Raw genomic sequence first — 22,146 nt, forward strand, 5'->3', positions numbered from 1 at the left:
GAGATCTGAAGTTTAATAGACCTCAGATCTAATAGTCTAATAGACCTCAGATCTCTCCTTATCCACTTCAATACCAGGCACTTCCCCCCTTCTGCAGTTTTTAATTTTTGCGCTATAAACAGAAAAAAAAAGCCGACAATTTTGAAAAAAAAAAAACTGATAGGCACTGATAGGCGAGACTGATGGCACTGATAGGCGGCACTGATGGGCACTGATAGGCGGCACTGATGGGCACTGATAGGCAGCACTGATGGGCACTGATAGGCGGCACTGGATAGGCAGCACTGATGAGGAGCTAGTGACAGGCATTACTGATTGGCACTTTGATGGGGCACTGACAGGCGCTACTGATGGGGCACTAATTAACACTTTTTTGGGCATTGATTGGCACTGTTGTGGGGACTGATCTGCACTTTTATGGGCACTGACAGGCTTTATAGAGGGGAACAGGCTGGCAGGTGATGGGCACTGATTGGCAGCTGTTGGGCACCTTTTGATGGGGGCTGTGCTGATAATCAATGTGCTGATTATAAGCACAGACCCCCCCCCAGACAGGGAGAGCCGCTGACCGGCTCTCCCTGTCAGTGTGAACCGAGGAAAGCCATTTACCGGCACTTGCTGGTTCACACGATGATCAGCTGTGATTGGTCACAGCTGATCACGTACGTGGTATGAAGCCTCTGTCGGAGGCTTCATACCACAATCGGAGTTGCGGTGTGTCAGAGTGACACACCATAACTCCGATCGCCGCGTTGCGCGCCCCGTGGACTCTGTTATCTTGATCACAACATATGATGTCAGGATGCTCGGGCCCCATACATGTGTATGGTCTGTCCCCCACTGATGGCGGCCCTGCCCGCACACATATGTACACATTGATCGTACCACACATGTAAGGTATCACCATGAACCTCCGAGGGAAAGCAATAATTCTAGGGCCAGACCTTGTGTGTAACTCTAAACTGGTAAACTGTAAAGGCTTTTTAGGCGTTACCTATGAACTTACATTTATAATCACATCCATGTAGTCTCCTGTCACCACTGGAGCACTGGGCATTGTGTATTGTAAGCCACGGTCCCCACCAATAATGGACCCACCTTTGAAATAGAACAAAGAAAGATGTTATGCTGTGCTTTATACATTTAACTTATTTGTATCTGTGTGTGTGTGTGTATATGAGTATTGGGTGCTGATCATAGGGGTCTCTTAATGTGATTATTGGGATTTCACAGAAAAGGTTTTTCAACGAGACAGAGGACATAACCACAATTATAATTCCTTACTCATTAACAGCACTTTGATAAACAGAAACCCTACTTGTTGCTTGCAAGTATTGTATGGATATATTCAAATACATTTATACTGCATTGCTGAATACACCAATTCAGCTATTACTGTACACTGCTGGGAAAGTACGGAGATCATCAGGTATCATGGATTTGTCAAGTCCTTTGGTGACCTCTACTGGTCTACTAGGTTAAAAGAAAGATCAGTGGAGGTCACCAAAATCATTCAGGTGCACATTGTGGATGAATGGAGGATTATGACGCACATGCACGTTGATTTTATGCCAACAAACATGATGATCTTATTATGCTCTGTTTGTGATAATGCCATAATATAGGTACATTTACAGGACCAGAATCAAGTTGTGTACTTTACATAGCATGAGTGTAAAAACAAAAAAGAACAGAATATGGAGAGAACAGTAACAGGAAAAGACCCGCAGCACTTAGAACATTTATGACAATCATGAAATTTATCCTAATTCTACTTTTATACCCAGATATTTAGTGGGGTACCTAGCTCCTGGGGTGGATCATTTTGAACACCCCCCTCTTCTCTACATCACAGTCATTTTTAGAGATGATCATGCAAATAATAATGGGCAGAACAAAAATGTAGACAGTGAGAACTCTAGTGGCAAAAATTTAAAAAAATTAAAAAATGTTACGTTATCCTTTAACATTTCGGTCTTTTGCCGATTTTACAGAAGATGCTGCCCAAACTATCCATCATATAAATATCTCACTGGTGAAAAATCTGAACAGAAACCATATCCAAATCTGTCCATGGAGACCCAGTTTTACCCCCACTGGGTGACACCATCTTGTATAGATGTGATATACTTGCCCCTCATTTCCTGTGTGCTCATCAACAGGGCCAGATACATTCATTAACACATAGGTGTTAAGAACAGAACAGAGTAGCACTTAGCTACTATGTATAACATAATATCTAATGATGAAAAAACCTTTTAACATATACATAAATTATCTAATGTTAAAAAGTTCTCCTTATTTGGAAAGAAAATCATATACAGCATAAATATCCAATACTGCACAGTCCTCCTTGATAGGGAAAAGAAATGCAAAAAACAGGGTGATAAGTAGACAGGAGTGTCAGGATCTTGAGCATTTAGTCCATATATAGACTCTCAGACACACCATAGTCCCTTTCAACCTCCTTTGCTGTTGACACCATATGTGACCACCACTGGAAGTAAGAATTGCCTGCTTACCAGATACACCGGACCTTTGAAAAGGCCATTAGCGCTTGTGGCTGATTACCCTGCCGGGGCCTTTACATTTTTGACGAAACTAGTAGGGCAGACGATGTGCTGACATCATCGCGACTTACGAGTCCCGGAAGTGCGTCCTTGTGCTACTTTTCCAAGAAATTGTCACCTGCGGAGTGCAATTACGAGATTGGTGACAGAGAGCTGTTGGCGATCATTTTAGCCCTGAAAGAATGGAGACATCTCCTCAAAGGTACCACTGTGCTGGTTCTCATTCTTACTGACCATAAGAATCTCACATTCTTGTCTGAGGCTAAACGCCTCTCTCCCAGAAGGGCGCAGTGGGCTCTTTTCTTGTCAAGTTTCAATTACATTGTCTCATTCTTACAAGGTACTACCCTGTTTCCCCGAAAATAAGACCAAGCGTGATTGTCGGTGATGGCTGCAATATAAGCCCTACCCCCCAAATAAGCCCTAGTTAAAGTCCTTGTAGGTCTTATTTTCAGGGTAGGGCTTATTTTCGGGGAAACAGGGTAGGGCTTATTTGGGGGGTAGGGCTTATATTGCAGCCATCACTTACAATCACGCTAGGTCTTATTTTCGGGGAAACAGAGTAAGAATGTAAGGGCTGACGCTTTGTCACAACAATTTTCCTCCACTTCCAAGATGTGATTCCTCCTGATCGTATTCTGGCTATGGTTCGCACCAGTCTCACTTCTCTTTTGGGTGACAAAATTCTTGCTGCTCAGGTCCATGTTCCTCCTGAGAAACCTTGTGACCATTGCTTTGTCCCAAAGAGTCTCCATACTGTCATGCTCCAGACTTACCATTCTCCCAAGGCTGCTGGCCACCCTGGGAAGAATCAACTCTTTTGGGCCATTTGCCAACAATTCTGGTGGCCTAGTCTATGTGCTGATGTAACCGCCTTCTTAGTTGCCTGTTCCATGTGTGCTCAGAGTAAGACTCCACGACACCTTCCAGTGGGCCTCCTGCAACCCATACCCAATGGAGAGAGGCCCTGGATCCACCTGTCTATGGATTTCTTTGTGAAGTTACCCAACTCCCAGGGCAACACAGTTATCCTTATGGTGGTTGACCGGTTCTCAAAGATGTATCATTGTATTCCACTTAAGAAGTTGCCCACTTCTAAGGAACTGGCTTCCATTTTTGCTCAAGAGATATTTCGCTTACATGGGCTACCCAAGGTGATTGTCTCAGACAGGGGTAGTCAGTTTGTGTCCCGGTTCTGGCGAGCCTTTTGTGCACAGTTGGGAATTCAGCTTACTTTCTCCTCTGCATATCACCTGCAGTCTAATGGGGCCGCAAAACGAGCCAATCAGTCCTTGGAGCAATTCCTATGTTGCTATATTTCTGACCATCATAACAACTGGTCAGACCTATTACTGTGGGCAGAGTTTGTTCACAACAGTGCCTTGAATTCTGCTTCCCGATTGTCCCCATTAATGGCGAATTATGGTTTGCAACCTTCCATGTTGCCTGACTCAGTTTGTTCCGCAGAGTATTCCTGCGTTAGAGGAGCAGCTCCGTGGTCTTCGTTCCACTTGGGCACAAGTCCAGGAGGCTTTGCGACATGCTAATGATAGGTACAGACTCCATGCTGACCGCAGACGCCTGCCTGCGCCTTCCTACTAGGTTGGGGACAAGGTCTGGCGGTCATATCGCAACCTCCGACTTCGTGTTCCCTCACTGAAGTTAGCACCCTGATTTATTGGGCCTTTCTGTATTCTTCACATGATTAAGCCAGTGGCTTACGTATTAGACTTTCCTTCTAGCATGCGTATTTCAAATGTTTTTCATGTCTCCTTATCAAAACCTTTGGTCTGCAACCGCTTTACCACCTCAGTGCCACGTGCAAAGGGTACGGTCCAGAGGAACGCTCTTGGGTCTCATCCTCGGACGTACATGCCCCTGTCCTCCTCTGTGATCTCCATAGACATTTTCCCCTCAAGCCTGGTGGTCCTCCGAGGGGGAGGGGTCATTGAGGAGGGGGTACTGTCAGGGCTGGGCTCAGCACTTCCTTCTCTGGCCTGGCCGCTCAGCTGTCCGCTAATTGCCAGCTCCTATCTCTCCACAGTTACTCAGCTGTTGATGATATCCTGACCGTCAGTCCTGCCTACTTAGGCGGTCCATCCCAGAGGATCTTTGCCTCGGTCACAGAGACTATCTCTTGCATTCCTGTTAAAGACCTGCTTGGCTGACATCCCTTCTGACTCCAGATCCTGCTTGCTATTTTACCACGCTTATCTCCGGCTCCCTAATGTTTTGCTTGTCTGACTATCCGTTCCGGTTCCTGAACTCTGGCTATGTGTTGACTATGTTTGTTCTATTTGCTTTTATTATTAAACAAGTGTGATTTAACTGTACTTCTGTCTCGGTCTGATTTCATGGTTTCTGACACCCCTTCACTCCTGTATATATGTCAGCACCCCCTCACTAATGTATATATGTCAGCCACCCCTCACTTCTGTATATATGTCAGCCCCCTTCCCTCCTGTATATATGTCAGACCCCCTCACTCCTGTATATATGTCAGCCCAAGCTCTGGCCCCTCCCTATACACAAAAAGTCCCCCTCCCTTTCCTTCACAGCCCCTATTTGTAAAGAAAGTCTTCATACCTAGTCCCAGCTCTTGTTTTCACAAAGCTGACACATGTTGTGAGACACAGAGGAGCTGCAGCCGATCATACTACATAACAGAGTACAGGCAGCACACACGAAGGGTGCCAGTATTGAGCTTGATGTCTGAGTTCAATGACACAGAGCAGCAGAAGCTAGCGAGTTCATTTCTGTAGTGCACAAAACACCTCCCTTCACCCGCTCCTGCCTTCTCCTGGCCCGGTCAGGCCCCTTAGGACCCTGGGCCCCTTATAATTGTATCGACTGTCCCTCCGATGGCGGCCCTGTATATGTTCCTTGCTAAAGAACCTTATTTTTTATCAAGTTGTTATGGGTAAAATTTCGCTTTTGAGCAGAACTAACTCCATTGATTTTCCAAAACAGTTACATTCGAAGCATGCCATGAGGGTGGAATCAATAATGCTTGTGTGCCCATACAATAAAGTGGTCATGGACCATTTTTCAGTTAGTATTGCTCTTGTGTTAGCTAGTGGCTATTGCTTACCAACCAACATGCCCAGATTTGCATTAAATCCCAGGAAAACGTTGGATACCGATACACAAAGCTGTGAGGAAAAAACAGAAATCTTTATTAGATTTGATTCTGGAGTAGTAAAAGGAAAGATTAATTGTATCTGTTAAAATGAAGTGAAACCTAGATGTGTTCTGTTGTCTAATGGGAATTCTAATAATGTATTGTTCTCAACAGATAATAACTCATATTTCAACTAATCTGATTCTGGGGTACCTGAAGGAATGTTTCATTCTAATTATAAATATAAAGTGAAACTCAGACCTGTTCCTAAATTAATATAGTTCCCATCAGACAATAACGCATAATTCAGCCCATATATCGTCTGCCCTAAAAAAACAAAATAAAATAAAAAAATCCTGCATAGTTTTCACGTCTTGTTGGTTGCTGTGTGCTGGTGGTGTATGTTTAGCTCTGTATGTTGGAGTACTCTCAGGCATTTGCCATGTTTGTACTCAGATTTTTTTTAGAGCTCATTACTCTACCACATGGGTGTTCAACCTGTGGCCCTTCAGATGTTGCTAAACTACAATTCCCATCATCATGCCTCTGCCTTTGGGAGTCATGCTTTTAACTATCAGCTTTGCAATGCCTCATGGGACTTGTAGTTCTGCAACAGCTGGAGGGCCACAGGTTGAGCACCCATGCTCTACCACTACTGGAAGAAATATCTTCCAACATTCTGAGGTCATAAATTGGGGCTTGTAAACCACATGCCTCACCTTTACCATAATTTGCCCCATGCAACACGCTACTTTTATTTTGCTAAGCACAAAATGTGGGACTTTCCCAACAAAAACTGAACAATTGGAAAATAGAAAAGTGAAAAAAAATTCCATATTTTACCGTAGAAGGGTGGCTGTAAGAGGCAAAGCTTCCATGTGTTTTTACAACAAGATAAAGACTGAGCAACAGAGGACACATGATTATCAATCATCAGGTTGTATAGTATTAGATGTGCATGGCATCTTTAACCATGAACCTTCTGGGTGTCGTCTACAATGCATCCTTTAGAGACAGCATGGGTTGATAGCCTTGTCATAGTGTATGTAATGCTGTGCAGTTATGCTGAGTAGAAACTATTTGAAAAGTGTATGTACATTTAGATATGGTCAAGTTTTCTCTTTCTTGCAGGCTATCTGTGATATTAGAGATGAAAGAACCATATGCCCATCCTGATCTGAATATGATTTGATTTGATGGACTGCATTCAAAGTCCTGAGAAGTAATATGAGGAGTAAAGAAATGACTTTACTGCAGAAATTGCCCCTCTTTCTAGATATGTCCTGATGATAACAATTAGGTAAAGGTTTTTGAAATTAACTTGCACAATCTAATGTCGAAACCTAACAAAAAATGTTATAGTCCAATGCATTGATATAGTAACTCCCTCTTTACACCCTTCCATGTGCTCCTCTCCAGGACTTCTCCAGAGCCTTCCCCCTTCTCTGGAACTCTCTGCCCCAATCTCTCCAGTTATCTTCTGCCACGTCCAGCTTCTCCTGCCCCTACATAACAACTACATTTTTACTTTCTTCATCACTCATCTCCACACAGGTATGACTTTTTGTATCACTTGCCCCTCCTCTATAGGTTGTAAACTTTCATGAGCAGGGCCCTCCTAAATCTCTTGTCTTGAATTGTATTGTAAATGAAATGTCTCAATTTATATTGTAATATATATTGTAATATGCTGTGAAAACTGTTGGTGTTAGATACAGTATATAATGTATTTTATTAATAATTAAAGGTTCAGTTTACACAAAAATATTTTAAGTAAAGGTAGAGTCCTGCTTCTAGCTTTCTTAGAATATGTTTAGAGTTCTAGAGTGAAATTTTCCACCCACTACAAATGTTTGACTCTGTACCTGTCCCCCTTTTGGGAGTTCTCACCCAAATTTATGTTCCACTTCATCCTGTTGCATTCTCTATTATATAATATAAACATCAAAATCTATTATTGAGAGTAAAGACCCCTTAAAAGTGGTTGTAAACCCTTACAGTCCACTTTTACCTACAGGTAAGCCTATATTAAGACTTACCTGTAGGTACTGGAAATATCTCCAAAACCTGCACGGTCTAGGAGATATGTACCATATATGCTTGCACCGACACTATAGAAAGGGCACGATTGTGTCGTTTCTATAGGATCTGTGCCGTGACAGTTGGCTCACGCACAGATGTGCGGGAGTGACATCACGCAATTCTGTCCAGTCACAGAGCTGGAGTCCGCGGCCCCGGAAGGAAGAGGGGTGAAGATGAATGCTTCCACCAGCGGGGACATCGCGGGCTTTGTTTTCAGGTAAGTGGCACATAATGGGCTAGTATGCGATGCATACTAGCCCCATTATGCTTTTACTTTGCAGGGGAATAGAGAGGAAGTAAAACCCATCAGGGTTTACTTCCTCTTTAAAATGACCATAGCAGGTGTGCAGACCAGGATTTCTCACCAATTTACTCCCTGAGCAGTTTTGGGTGGGCTAACCCTTTAAATGAGGGTTCATAAATAAATTACCATACATACTCACCTCTCTACTGTAGCGTTCCAGTTGTTGCAGCTGTCCCACTCTTATGCCCTGTACACATGATCGCACATTCCGACAACAAAAATCCATCAGATTTTTTCCGACAGATGTTGGCTCAAACTTGTCTTGCATACACACGGTCACACAAAGTTGGTCGGAAATTCTGAATGTTAAGAATGCGTTGACGTACAACACGTACGACGAGCCGAGAAAAACTAAGTTCTATAGCCAGTGCGGCTCTTCTGCTTGATTCTGAGCATGCGTGGAAGTTTGTGCGTCGGAATTGTGTACACACGATCAGAATTTGCGCAAATGGATTTTGTTGTCGGAATATTTTAGAGCCAGCTCTCAAACTTTGTTTGTCGGAAATTCCGATGGAAAAAGTCAGATGGAGCCCACACACGGTTGGAATTTCCGACAACAAGCTCCGATCGCAAATTTTCCGTCGGAAAGTCCGATCGTCATAAGACGATCATAAGACTGAAACATGATGATCATATGACAGCTCTTGGCCTCTGTTTCTAGTGGCACCTCTTGGGATTTCCTACTTCCCTCTTTGATTTGCTGACTGTAGCAATAAAGAAGGGAGGAGGTGGGTGCTGCTGTCTCTGGCTCTCAGCTGCATGCTGGGAGGCAGAGCTAGCTGTCAAACAGACAGTGGAGGTGGATCTCGACAGTATTGTCAGAGTATTTTTAGGCTCTGCCCCATCAGCCACTGTTGAGCAATAGCCCATTATCGACTGACCTTAGGGTACAGGAGTACATTTGTAAATGTATTTGTGTAATCAAAAAGGGAAGTGTAGCCAAAAAAAAATTTAAGGTGCTTTTACACTGATGCTGTGTTGTTTTCCTGCAGCACAGGGGCAACATGGTGTACTCACAGTTTTCATGCGAGTTAGCTGCACTTTGCCATAAACTTCTATTATGTACCGCAGTTTGGATGCGCTTTCTGATGCATCACATTAGTGTGAAGCGCCCTTAAAGCGGAGTTCCACCCAGAAATTGAACTTTTGCTGATCGGATTCCTCTGGCCCTCCGGTGCCACATTTGGCACCTTTCAGGGGGGAGCGGATACCTGTCAAATCCAGGTATTTACTCCCACTTCAGGGCAAAGATCACCGCAATCTGTGCAGCAAACTACAGGAATGACCTCCCCCCTTTCCCGGCTGCCTTCTGGGAGACACACAGGTCCCAGAAGACAGCAGGTACCATTCAGAAAGCGCAGCGCAACTCGCGGATGCGCAGTAGGAAACAGGCTGTGAAGCCGCAAGGCTTCACTTCCTGTTTCCCTTAGTAAGGATACCGGCGCCTGCACCTGGAGCCAAGGCACGGGTCGGCTTCGGGTGCCGACATCGCGGGCCCCCCAGGACAGGTAAGTGTACTTGTAATAAAAGTTAGTAGCTACAGTATTTGTAGCTGCTGACTTTTATTTATTTTTTTTTCCCAGGCGGAACTCCGCTTTAAGTTGCTATTTTGGCTACACACCAACACATGAAAGCATCATTTTTTTAATTTGAACTTCTGTTGTTTATTGCCTTTTTACAACACTATTTAACAAAACAAATCAACACATCTTAGCATGCACTTACCATTTCACTAAGGACAGCTTCAATATGACCTTTTATTATATTCGTTACTGCAGAAAGTAAACTGAAGAAAAGTAAAAATACGTCAGTTAAACATTTTAAGTAACATAATAAGTAGCAAGTAATGTTGAAGTAGACCAAAGTCCATCATGTTCAAAATATTCTGCTTTTAATACTAGTGATAAAAAATAAGACAAATGAAAAGATTAAGGAGGAGATTTACTGAAACTGGTGCACACAGAATCTGGTGCAGCTGTGCATAGTAACCAATCAGCTTCTAGGTTTTATTGTCAAAGCCTAATTGAACAAGCTGAAGTTAGAAGCTGATTGGTTACTATGCACAGCTGCACTAGATTCTGTGTGCACCAGTTTTTGTATATCTCCCCCTAAGTATTTGTACTTTCCATCTCATTGCTAAAAAGCAGGTTCCCAGTCAAACTTTTTATATATCTATAGTCCTGCACTGACTTTTGTTACAATTTGTGACGGATTTTTAATGGAAATACCTAAAAAATGCCATTTTCCCTTAGTGATTATGCTGCTTCCTTGCTGTGCTGTGTGCTTGCAGAGCTGAGTAATAGCCACACCCCTTAGCACAAGGGCCCTCTCGGGGACTTGTATTGCAGAAAAAGAGAAGGTGTATGTCTGAGCTGATCTGTGTGAATTACTGAGAGAAGGAGGTCTTTTATGGTGCCTATTAAAGTGGTTGTAAAGGCAGACATTTTATTTTTTTATCTTAATGCATTCTATGTATTAAGATAAAAAGCCTTCTGTGTGCAGCAGCCCCCTCTGCCCCCCCCCCCCCCCCCAATAATTACCTGAGTTCCCTCTCTATCCAGTGATGTCAACGAGTGCCTCGGCCGTCTGGGACAACCCCCCCCCCCCCGATTGGTTGAAACACAGCAGCGGCGCTATTGGTCCCAGTTGCTGTCAATCAAACTCAGTTAGCCAATCAGGAGAGAGAGGGGACAGAGCTGAATGTCAGCGCTGTGTCTGAATGGATACACAGAGCTGTAGCTTGGCTTGGGCGCACCCATAGCAAGCTGCTTGCTGTGGGGGCACAAAACAGGAGGGAGGAGCCAGGAGCTCCAGCCAGGGACCTAAGAAGAGGAGGATCCAGGCTGCCCTGTGCAAAACCACTGCAGAGAACAGGTACCCTGTTTCCCCGAAAATAAGACCTAGCATGACTGTCGGTGATGGCTGCAATGTAAGCCCTACCCCCCAAATAAGCCCTACCCTGTTTCCCTGAAAATAAGCCCTACCCTGAAAATAAGACCTACAAGGACTTTAACTAGGGCTTATTTGGGGGGTAGGGCTTATATTGCAGCCATCACCGACAATCACGCTAGGTCTTATTTTTGGGGAAACAGGGTAAGTATAAGATGTTTGTTATTTTAATAGAAAAAAAAAAACAAGACTTTACAATCACTTTAAAGTCTTTTTTTTAGACACACATCACAATTGTTGTAAGAAGAAAATGGAGGAAAGATGGTAAAAATTGAGGTTATTGGTACAAAGTCGGTCTGACTGCATATCTATTTCTTTGACTTTGTTTGGGATTGAAAATAAGCTGAGCTGAGCTGGAAAGTGTTCTCTGGTCTGTCTGTGCTGCCAATTTAGCTGACACAGGCTTATTTACAACTAGAAAAGCTTAAATGTATGTCCGTTCCAGTAATTTACAGATGGTATAGCTAGTTGGGCTCTTGATGAGTGCCGACTATACCTGCCTTTCTATCCACCTACTTCCATTTATAGAAGATGTACTATAGAGTCTATGAATGAAATGTGATCTATGAATAGAGGATGGGTGGATGAATAAAAAGTCTGCCTCCTCCATTCAAAGATCATTTTTCATTCATAGAAGCTATAGTACAGTTTCTATGATTGGAGGAGATGGACAGAAAGGGCGGGCATAGTCAGCACTTTTGACGGGTGTATATGTGAGGTCCTTCAGTTCAATTAACCTACAGTGAAAGAGTCTGACAGCAGGGCTAGGGGGGATCGGAGGAGGAAGAGTTAAACTAAAGCAGAATCCAGCGCAAAGGACTCTATGCATAAACTGTAACGCCCTTTGTGCTTTTTTTTTTTTTTTTTTTGCAAACACTCTGAAGTTGAAAGGTATGTATGCACACTTTCAAATCTATGTGCCTTGTGGCTATTTCATAGGGTCTCCTAGCTGCGGTTTAGGCTCAGATCTTCTAAGACCTCTTGGCATCAGCTCTGTTGGCTGAACAGCTCAGAAGTCATAGGCTTTCCACATATCCCTCTTAGTATGTAAATAGTTTACTATATTTGCACTTCTTACATCTATTTTAATGTAAAATTGTGACTGAAACAGAATTTGTTATATATAGACAATGACTAAATGTAAGTGTAAAATCCTATAATAACATTCATACCCAAGGGGTCCTGTGACTCTTATTCCTCCCAGCACAGACTTGCAAGCTGAAACACTGAGTATAGGGATACCTCTTTCTGTCCTGGTGACTCTCAGATCTGCAAGAACACCAGCTTCTGCTTTGATATCAATTTTTCCAACAAGGACTCTAGAAAAAGAGATACTCAGTTAATAGTAGGAACAAGATATTTCGAAAATATCTATACACAAATGTGTGTTTTTACAAAAAACATGTCCCCCATTTGAGAATTAATTTTCTTTCTACAGATCTGTATTAAATTCAACATGAAATGTGAAATACGTGTGTCTTTACAAATGTACAGTCTCTTTAAATCCATGAAAAACAGGAATCACAAGCTTAAAAAACATGCTGTTTGCTGGAGCAGCCCAGGCCAATGTGACCGTATCACAATTCATAGGTGAACAAGTGACCATTACCAAGAAACAACATTTTCCATGACACGGGCAAATTTCATAAATATTAAAGAAAATTATAACCGCAGTTGATAAATCATAAGAATAATCTGAACTATTCTATTCCCAAGTTCAAAGATCAATCCCAGATACCTAGCTATAACCATATCCTAAAACTCCAAAGCTCAACACAATTGAGAACAGGATGCAAAAATGTATATATTCATGTCTTGACTTGTATTGTGTTGTCTTTGAATGAGTCCTTAAAGTGCATGTTTTAGATACATTAGTGAAGGTTTAAATTCCCTATCGTGTTATTTTTTCCGCTTTGGGTTAGTATTCTATTCACTTCCTGTCCTGACACAACAGGAACTGACAGAAAATGCTTGAAAAGTGAATAGACTTCCAATCTTAAGGGTTATTATAGGAAATATTGAAGGATTTAATACTGGGATGATGCCTGTAGCTACAGGCATCATCCCTTATGCCCATGGACATCCTACGGGGGGCAAGTAGTTACACAGTTACACACATACACAGTAGTTAATGAAACCACTTATATTAAAGGTAATTTCATTACTCTGGAAAATCTGGAATATGTATGAACGTTTGCTCTGGAAGTTCCACTATAGGTGAATAATCCGCTCTGACAGTGGTGCACTAAGCTGCACACCAGACCAGCTAGTAGTAGTTAGTAATATTCAAATAGACTTGTTTGGTAATGTTAAAGAGGTTTTGTAGCTTCTCCAAGCAACTTCTTTAATTCCAATGAGTGTCAAGAAGACACCACAGCATTTTATCCACACAAGTAGCGCAGGCACCTTAATCCCATCACCACAAAATGTGTAGATATTGAGTGTTAAAAAAAGAAAGACTATTTACAACATGACCATTTATAACAGGGCCTCATCAGGAGTCCTTTGAAGAACCCATCTAATTAAGGCTTATGCTGTTTTGCAGCAAAAGTTTACTTTTGTTAAATGAACTGATTTCCATCAGATTAAATACTGTATGGTCAGCTTTAAGCCGGGTACATACTAATAGCTTCATTCAGAGACACTGTACCAACCATGCAAGGTTAGTTCAGCGATCTCCCCCACTGAGCTGTTGTGTTCTGACAGGGGGACGCCACGCCTGCCAGAACACTCCGATCAGCACTTTCTGCCATTGTCTGAGTCTGAGAGCATTGATTGGGAGTCGGTCAGCTGCTGGCTTTCCAGCATGCACGTCCGACAGAAGCCGGCCGAACTGCTGGCTTCTGTCGGACAGACTGACATACACATGGGCAGATTGTCGGCTGTTTTTTTTTTTTTGAACCGGCAAATGTCTCACGACATTCTGCCCGTGTGTTCGGAGCTTTAAGTAAATTCTCATGATGGGCAGAAAGAACTAACAAGAAAAAAAATTGACTATTTCCTACTTTATCCAAAACTCAAAAAATACATTTGACTATAGATATACTTTAATGTTGTTTAGAGAAAGGAAACTATATTTAATTGCAATATTCAATACATACAAAATAAAGAAATGTATTTTCATCCTAACTTAATGTTTATCTGTAAGGTATAAAAATATAATAATATGTTATAAAAAATATTTTTTACATTATTAATAATAATTAATAACTAATAATTAGTAACAATAACTTACACTCTCCCACTGATCTGAAAACTGGTATCTATAGAAACTTGAACACCAACATTGGGCATCATTTTCACATTGAGCTCTGGCAGTTTGACATCCAGGATTTCTACCCTGTATTTGTGAAACAAATAATTTATATTAGATTGTATATCATTTTTAGTTTTAGTAATATCAACTTGGCCATATAACATGAATAAAAATTCTTCCATCTTAGCAGTAGTATAATTTTGTACCATGTTAGGCCTCTTTCACACGGACTGTCCGTTCAGGTCCGCCTGTCAGATTTTTAGGCAGACCTGAACGGACACTCCATGGAGGTCTATGGAGCGTCGGATGTCAGCAGTGACATGTCCGCTGACATCCGACCCGCTCCGATCCGAAAAAGTGTAACGGAGGAAAACCCTACTTTTCCATCCGTTTTCGGATCGGATCGGGTGACGACAGACTCTACGGTCCGTCATCACCCGATCCCCCATAGGGGAGAGCGGCGCTCCGACAGGTCCATCGCTGCACAGTGTGCAGCGACGGACCTGTCATCTTCCTGCTCAGCGGGGATCGGTGGAGCGATCCCCGCCGAGCAAGTGGATGTTCACGGGCGGATCATCACTGATCCGCCCCATGTGAAAGAGCCCTTAGTCATTGAATAATGCAGAAACATTGGAGTTTAACTGATACCCTTTATTGGCTAACTGCAGTTACTAAAGATGCAAGCTTTTAGGATAGCTCAAAACCCCCTTGTCAAATTGCATACATTTCTGAAAAATTAATCTGGGACTCACATATTTATACACAGAGTTACAAGGAGGGGCAAAGAAAAATACGCTTTAGCAAAATACAATATTTTTTCTTGACACGCTTTAGTGATAAAAGCTATTGGAAAAGAATAGAGATCATCAGGTTGATTTACTAAAGGCAAATAGACTGTTAACTTTGCAGGGGTGAGATTTCTCCACAATTTGCAAAATGAAATTTCACCGCAATTACCAAGCTCTGAGGAACATTCTCTTCCAAAGTGAACTTTCTATTTACCTTTAGTAAATCAACCCCCACATCTCTGAGCTTGTCTGAGAATGATGTGCCTGTCCAATGATTGCTTGTGGTTTAGAGCATGCATGACTTTTGCATTCCCTCGGATGGCAAGTGCAACCTACATTACATAGACCATGAGAACAGAGAGCAGGTATGCATCCACTACACTCTGCAATATACTGCTATTCTGACCTACAGTTAGGGGAAAAAGTGTTTGACCCCCTGCTGATTTTGTACGTTTGCCCACTGACAAATAAATGATCAGTCTATAATTTTAATGGTAGGTTTATGTTAACAGTGAGAGACAGAATAACTACAAAAATATCCAGGAAAATGCATTTCAAAAAATGTATAAATTGATTTGCATTTAAAAAAGTTAAATAAGTATATTTGACCCCTTCGCAAAACATGACTTAGTACTTGGTGGCAAAACCCTTGTTGGCAAATAGACGTTTCTTGTAGTTGGCCACCAGGTTTGCACACATCTCAGGAGGGATTTTGTCCCACTCCTCTTTGCAGATCCACTCCAAGTCATTAAGGTTTCGAGGCTGACGTTTGGTAACTCGAACCTTCAGCTCCCTCCACATATTTTCTATGGCATTAAGGTCTGAAGACTGGCTAGGCCACTCCAGGACCTTAATTTGCTTCTTCTTAAACCACACCTTTGTTGCCTTGGCTGTGTGTTTTGGGTCATTGTCATGCTGGAATACCCATCCACGACCCATTTTCAATGCCCTGGCATTGGAAGGAGGAAGGAGGTTCTTTCCTCACTGTAAGCTGTAGGGGTATTAAAGCCTTCCATTATCATATAGGTGAATGCAGTATATCCTGCATTCTCTAGACATCAGTAGATCTAACCAATTTTTTTGCTTTATATAAAAAAGGTAATAGCTAACCCCCTTGTTTTTTTAGTTATTTTTGTATTTAAGGAAATTTGCCTTGGAGATTAAGGAATGTGGTGAAGTTTCACTTTGCAAAGAATACCCAAACATGTATAGAAACTTTTTCTTGCACATGATTGGATAATAAAGGCAGCAGAACTTACCACATTCACTATGCTCTGGGGAAAATTCCCTTGCAAAGTGCAACCTGCTTTGCAAAGTGAACATCCTATTTGCCTTTAATAAATTAGCCAAATTTTCTCAGGCACACAGACAGTAATACAAATCTTTCTCTACTCTAGCCAAAATTAAATAATGATACAATTTAAGATTTGTAATAGCTACCCCTGTGCTACCCCATGTAGGGATTCCAAATCTTTAGAATATTTTAGGTAAAAAAGAGGTCTACTTTGTGGCTCAAAATCAGAACAATTTTTTCAGTCATTTATCAAATAATCAAATGTAGTGGAAAGCATTCAACGTTTTTTTTTGAACAAAGTCCCTTTTTTGATATTATATTCTGCAAGGGAATGGTGCTCAGAAAGTTTTCAGAGTTTTACACAACCATAAAATTATAACATTAATTTTTTTAATTTTTAAATTTAACTATTGCCCACTTTTTGTCCTACTTATTTAACAATGTGTGGTATGCAAAAATAATTCTAACACAAAATGGGGATAAGCTTTAGTCCCAAGTGAATACATTCATAAATGGACAATATTGCCTTACAAAAATAATGTACATACCCAGCAAGCTTGACAACATTGTCCACAAGTCCCAATCCTAGACCAAGGATACCTCTGTCTCCTCCGTTAATAACGGAAGGAATGGGAATGATTCCAAAAGCCTTTTGGAGAGGTCTTTTTTGGGTCTGGCAAGCTGCATAAAGAAAAAGTTCATAGAACAAATCAAGGTAAACCTTTACCAAGAGAAATGGGGGGCTGTCATTGCTAATCCTCTTCTGAAAACAGTTTCCTGGCTGGTGAACCTCTGACTTCAATACTTTCTGAGTCATTGACCTAGAGCAAGTATGTGGATCAAGAGAGTTTGAGTAAAGTCAGAAATCCTTAGCTGAATACTTGAATACCTAAAAATACCAAATTTTTATGGGGCAACATTTAATTCACTTTCCTTCCTTCTATGTGAGAGTATTGGTACTTGGCAATTGATCACTCAGGCAGCCATCGCTGTCACATGGGCTTAAAGAGAGAGTGTCAGTCTCAGGTCCCGAGACTGACACTTTTGATCCTAGCTCCTGCAGACCAAATGGAGCAACAAAGGAAGGGTAAGAGAACCTGGTGTGGTTGGCAATAAACGAAGAGGACAGAGCAGTGGCATTCAACTTACTAGATATAGGAGGTTTCATATGTTTCCCCTGCCTGATGTCACAAAAGGCTGCATGTTATATAATATAATCAGTGATGGTACAGAAGACTGCCAAAGCCTATGAAAATACTGCAAGAAATAGCCAGAGTCTGCCTAGACAGGATTGCATTTAGATGTCATACTGATATAGCCACATCCTTATACAAAGTGTCCTTTCACCAAACTAGAGAGTGCAATAGATAAACCTCACTCACCATATTCCATAGCTTCTTGTTTTACACGCAGGACTGTTTTGCAAGGTGTGCTTCTCAGTGGAGAGACCCACACAATCATCAGCGCAGCAATAAATAGCAGCTTCATGATGCCTAGAGTGGGGACGGCTCTTTGGCTTTCAAGGAAATGCAACATTTTGATTTAATTAAGTTTATATAACACATTAGTCATAATTACATGCAATTAAGGAGATTCATTGCAATAAGCCTCACTTACATTTTCTAAAGAATAAAATATTCCTAGCTTCCTCTGATGAATCTGTAGCTCTGCCTAAACACTGATACTCCCCTCGCCATGGCATTGGGAGAATCAATGCTTAGGCAGAGCTGCCAATTGGTCAGTCCTGCCTGAAAGTCTTCCTTCGACAGAGGCCTAGTGACCAATACTTGGGCAGGGGACTATGGATGAGCTGCTGGTTTGGCCCAAACCCATGTTTGGCCCGAATTTTGCTGGTGGTGAATGTGCAAACGAAATAAGTGTTCAACTGGGCTGAACATCTGGCTGCAGCAGGTATTACTACTGGTGCTAAATGTGAATGTGATGATCTGCTGTTTCCTCCAAAATCCACATCAGTACCTTAAGGTCTATAATTGATTTTAAGGGGGAACCCCATGCAAAAAACAAGAAAAAGACCTCTTCTCTGCAACCCTGGCCCACTGGATGAGTCTGCGGGTGGAGGGGCTTATCTAAATCTGGAAGCCCTTTTTCAAAAAAGAAGGGCTCTAAATCTGGATGCTTCCCCCCCATGTGAATGAGTAAACCCCACTCATTCAAATAAATCTACATATCTGGGTCCCCCTTATTTTTAAAGGGGGGCTTCCACATTCCAATAAGCCTCCCACCCTGCGCTCATAGACCCCCACAACTACTGGAACAGGGTTGGAGGAAGGAGATCAACATGAAAACAAGGTGCTTTTCGGGGGGGGGGGGGGGGGGGTCGGTAAAGTACCCTCCTCGTGTCAAGGGCATGTGGCCTGGCAATATTCATGAGCTATATGCTTGTCCCCCTGCCAGTCTGCATGCTCAAATGAGGATCTGCTATAGATTAGGTCTCCCTTAACATTTATTCCAGACCCTCACCTAGAATAAGAGTCTGGTATAAACAGAAGTAAGCAGGAGCTGTCATTTACCAACAATTTAAACTGAATTTTTTCTTTGTAAATGTCCGTTTTTCTGTAATGAGTTATATATAGTGTACAGATAGGTCACTTCACAGGCAAGTTAAGGGCAACCCTCAGACATGTTGTTTGAGGGAAATATAAAATTTTTATGTTTACCTTTAAGCGTTAATAAAATTGCTGCTTGCTGACAATTTTTTTTTTTTTGCTTTGGTACATGCCATTTGTTTGACAAATCCTTGCCTATTAGCCTAGAAAATGGCCATTACTACTTTTTAACATTAGGCACCTGAATTACTGTAATGTTCGCAAACCAAGCAACTTATACCAGGAGGGGTAAAAAAGGGCCGGACTTAGTTTTATACTGTACACAGGGCCATCTTTAATATTGATTGGACCCTGGGCAAACATTTTCTTGCCCCCCATACAATTTCGTTCTCCACCTGCTCTGAGACATACAAAAAATAGCAGTTTATTGAATTAGATCAGGCAGCGATTGCGATTGGTTGCCAGAGGTTACAGGGTATCATTACCACTCACTGACTGGCTGCTAGAGGTTACAGCACACATTATTGCTCACTGATTATTTGCTAGAGGTTACAGCACATGACTTCTGCTTGTTGATTGGTTGCTAGAGATTAATGTACATCAATACTGCTCACTGATTGGTTGTTAGAGGTTACTGGACATCCTTACCACTCACTAATTGGTTGCTAGAGGTTACGGCATATCCTTAGCGCTCAATAATTGGTTGCAAGAGGTTAGTGTACATCATTACTGCTCACTGATTGGTTTCTAGAGGTTACTGCATATCCTTAGCACTCAATAATTGGTTGCAAGAGGTTAGTGCACATCAATCCTGCCCACTGATTGGTTGCGAAAGGTTACAGCACATAATCTCCTCACTGCCTGTGCACCATGGACTGGGGAAGTGAGGGGACCCATCAATAGACAGAAAACTCCTGGGATCAGTGGCAATGCATGGGGAAGGGGGGGGGGGTGTTCAGTGGCAATGCTGGGGGGTTGATGGAATCAGTGGCAGTGGTGGGGGGGGGATTAGTTAGGAGGCAATGCACTGTGGCAAATTTTGAATTATGTAGAGCAAAGCTGGAAATCTTTGGCAAGTATATAGTGCTGGATTCTACACTGACCACCAATGTAATGGGGAATTTACAAACGACCACCAATGTGAGGGGGGTATGCACTGACCACCAATGTGAGGGGGGATTTGCACTGACCTCCATGTAACAGGGAATTTTATGCCACCCACCAATATAAAGAGGGATTTCTACACTGACACCAATGTAATAGGAGCATTTACACCAGTGTAAGAGGGAATATACAATGACCCCCATGTAAGGTGGAATTTACACTGACAACCATTGTCGAGGAGATTTGTACTGACCACCAATGTAAGGTAAAACTTCAACACCGACCACCAATGTAAAGGGGGGGTTTACACTGAACACCAGTGTAAGGGCAATTCTGCACTTACCACCAATGTAAAGGAAAATGTACACTGATCACCAATGTAATGAAGAATTTACACTGACAACCAATGTAATGGGAGATTTTACATCAAAAACCAATAAAGGGGGATTTCTACACTGGCCACCAATGTAAGGGGGGATTTACACTCACCACCAATTTAAGGGGGGATCCTACATGGACCACCAATGTAAGAGAGGATTCGAAAACTGACCACAAATGTAAGTTTGTTTTTTTTTGTTTTTACTGATTACCAATATAAAGAGGAGTTTCTACACTGGCCATCAATATAATGGGGATTTACACTGACCACTAATGTATTAGGAACATTCACAGTAACCACCATTGTAAGGAGGGATTTACACTGACCACCAATGTAAGGAGGACCTGCACACTGGCCACTAGTAAGAATGAAAGGATTGTACACCAAGCCCCAATGTAATGAGAAGATTTACACTGACCACCAATGTAACTGAGACATTTAGACTGCGTTCACATTTGTGTGTGCTGGGAACCCATGCAAAATTGCTTTCCTGACACCACAGAAACGTGCTGCCCTTTAGAAGATGCACAGCAGTGCCATTAATTGTTAATGACACCCTCACACATCTGCTAAGATGTGCGTATTCATAGGCACCACAATTCACGGTGCTGTGGCGCCATGTTATTTTGAAAAAGAGTTCCCCCTCCAATTTGCTTACCTTTGCAGAACAGGCTGACTTAAAGGCCACCGTTGTAGGCAGGACTTTTAAGTATGACCTTTACCTCCCCTGTGGGCAGCATTCAGCAGAAGCCATGGTGGATATGACCTTGGGGGGGGGGGCATGATATACATATGAATGCTGCCTCTATTTACATCTCAATGCCACTGGTCCGAGGCTATTTACATATTAATGCAACTGCTAATTACATATCAATGCATGTTATTTACGTGTAAACACAGGGTCTGCAGGTGAGTCATCTGAACACGGCAATAGGACAGAGCTGGGCAGTATTAGTAACAGAACTTCACACTGAGATATCGTGACACAGCATGGGACTAAAGGGACAAGGGAATTTAAACTAGGAGAGTTGGTAAGTATAAGGCAGCTGCTTCGGGCCCCACAACAATGATGGGGCCCAAGACATCTGCCCCTTTTCCCTACCTAAAGACAGGCCTGACTATACAACCCTTAGGTTGCTTTCTAAAGCTAAAGAACCCCTAAACAGAAAGTAAATATTGTAATATATAAAATACATTTTAATTAATTTCACAGATTCAAAGCTATAATTATAGGAACCCCTTAATTTCCATTCCCAATATTACTCATACATACAGTACTACTAGCATAATGATGTAAAGCTGTCTTTATATCAGCCTGCTGTAATCTCCTGTACAGCAACAGACCTGCATGGGTAAAGATTGGCACTGAGGCTAGGTTCACACTGCTGCAGTGCGAATTTACCGCGATTTTACCGCGATTTTACCGCGAATTTACCGCGATTTTACCGCGATTTTACCGCGATTTTACCGCGAATTTCAGGAGTTGGATATAGCTGCGATTGATAGTCTAGCCAATGGAATCATAATGTAAAAAAAAAAAGGGTCTTAACTTCCTGTGTACTTCCTGGTTTTTGTGGAGAGTAGTGTGGTGGAATTCGCACATATGTGAACCAATCAATGCGATTCAAGAACGATTTACATTGATGTCTATGGAGACTAAATTCGCAACGCAACGCAGTAAACTCGCACAGGACCTTTTTTTCACGCAGGTTATATTCGCAACACGTCGATG

The 22,146-nt window shown here is 42.1% G+C and overlaps 1 protein-coding gene across 1 annotated transcript in view; it reads right to left on the reverse strand.

The window, feature by feature from the left end:
* Positions 1 to 22,146, reverse strand: part of BPIFB2 (BPI fold containing family B member 2) — a 42,432-nt gene that overhangs the window by 19,286 nt on the left and 1,000 nt on the right. The window contains exons 2-8 of the mRNA XM_073606548.1: positions 17,747 to 17,880; positions 16,913 to 17,045; positions 14,262 to 14,366; positions 12,199 to 12,345; positions 9,803 to 9,863; positions 5,662 to 5,722; positions 1,007 to 1,098 (exon numbers count right to left, since the gene is read on the reverse strand). Of these exons, the coding sequence (XP_073462649.1) occupies positions 1,007 to 1,098; positions 5,662 to 5,722; positions 9,803 to 9,863; positions 12,199 to 12,345; positions 14,262 to 14,366; positions 16,913 to 17,045; positions 17,747 to 17,852 (705 nt within the window). The 5' untranslated portion in view covers positions 17,853 to 17,880. The remainder of the gene's footprint in view (positions 1 to 1,006; positions 1,099 to 5,661; positions 5,723 to 9,802; positions 9,864 to 12,198; positions 12,346 to 14,261; positions 14,367 to 16,912; positions 17,046 to 17,746; positions 17,881 to 22,146) is intronic.

Source organism: Aquarana catesbeiana, linkage group LG12 (assembly GCF_042186555.1).
Source record: "Aquarana catesbeiana isolate 2022-GZ linkage group LG12, ASM4218655v1, whole genome shotgun sequence".
NCBI lineage: Eukaryota > Metazoa > Chordata > Amphibia > Anura > Ranidae > Aquarana > Aquarana catesbeiana.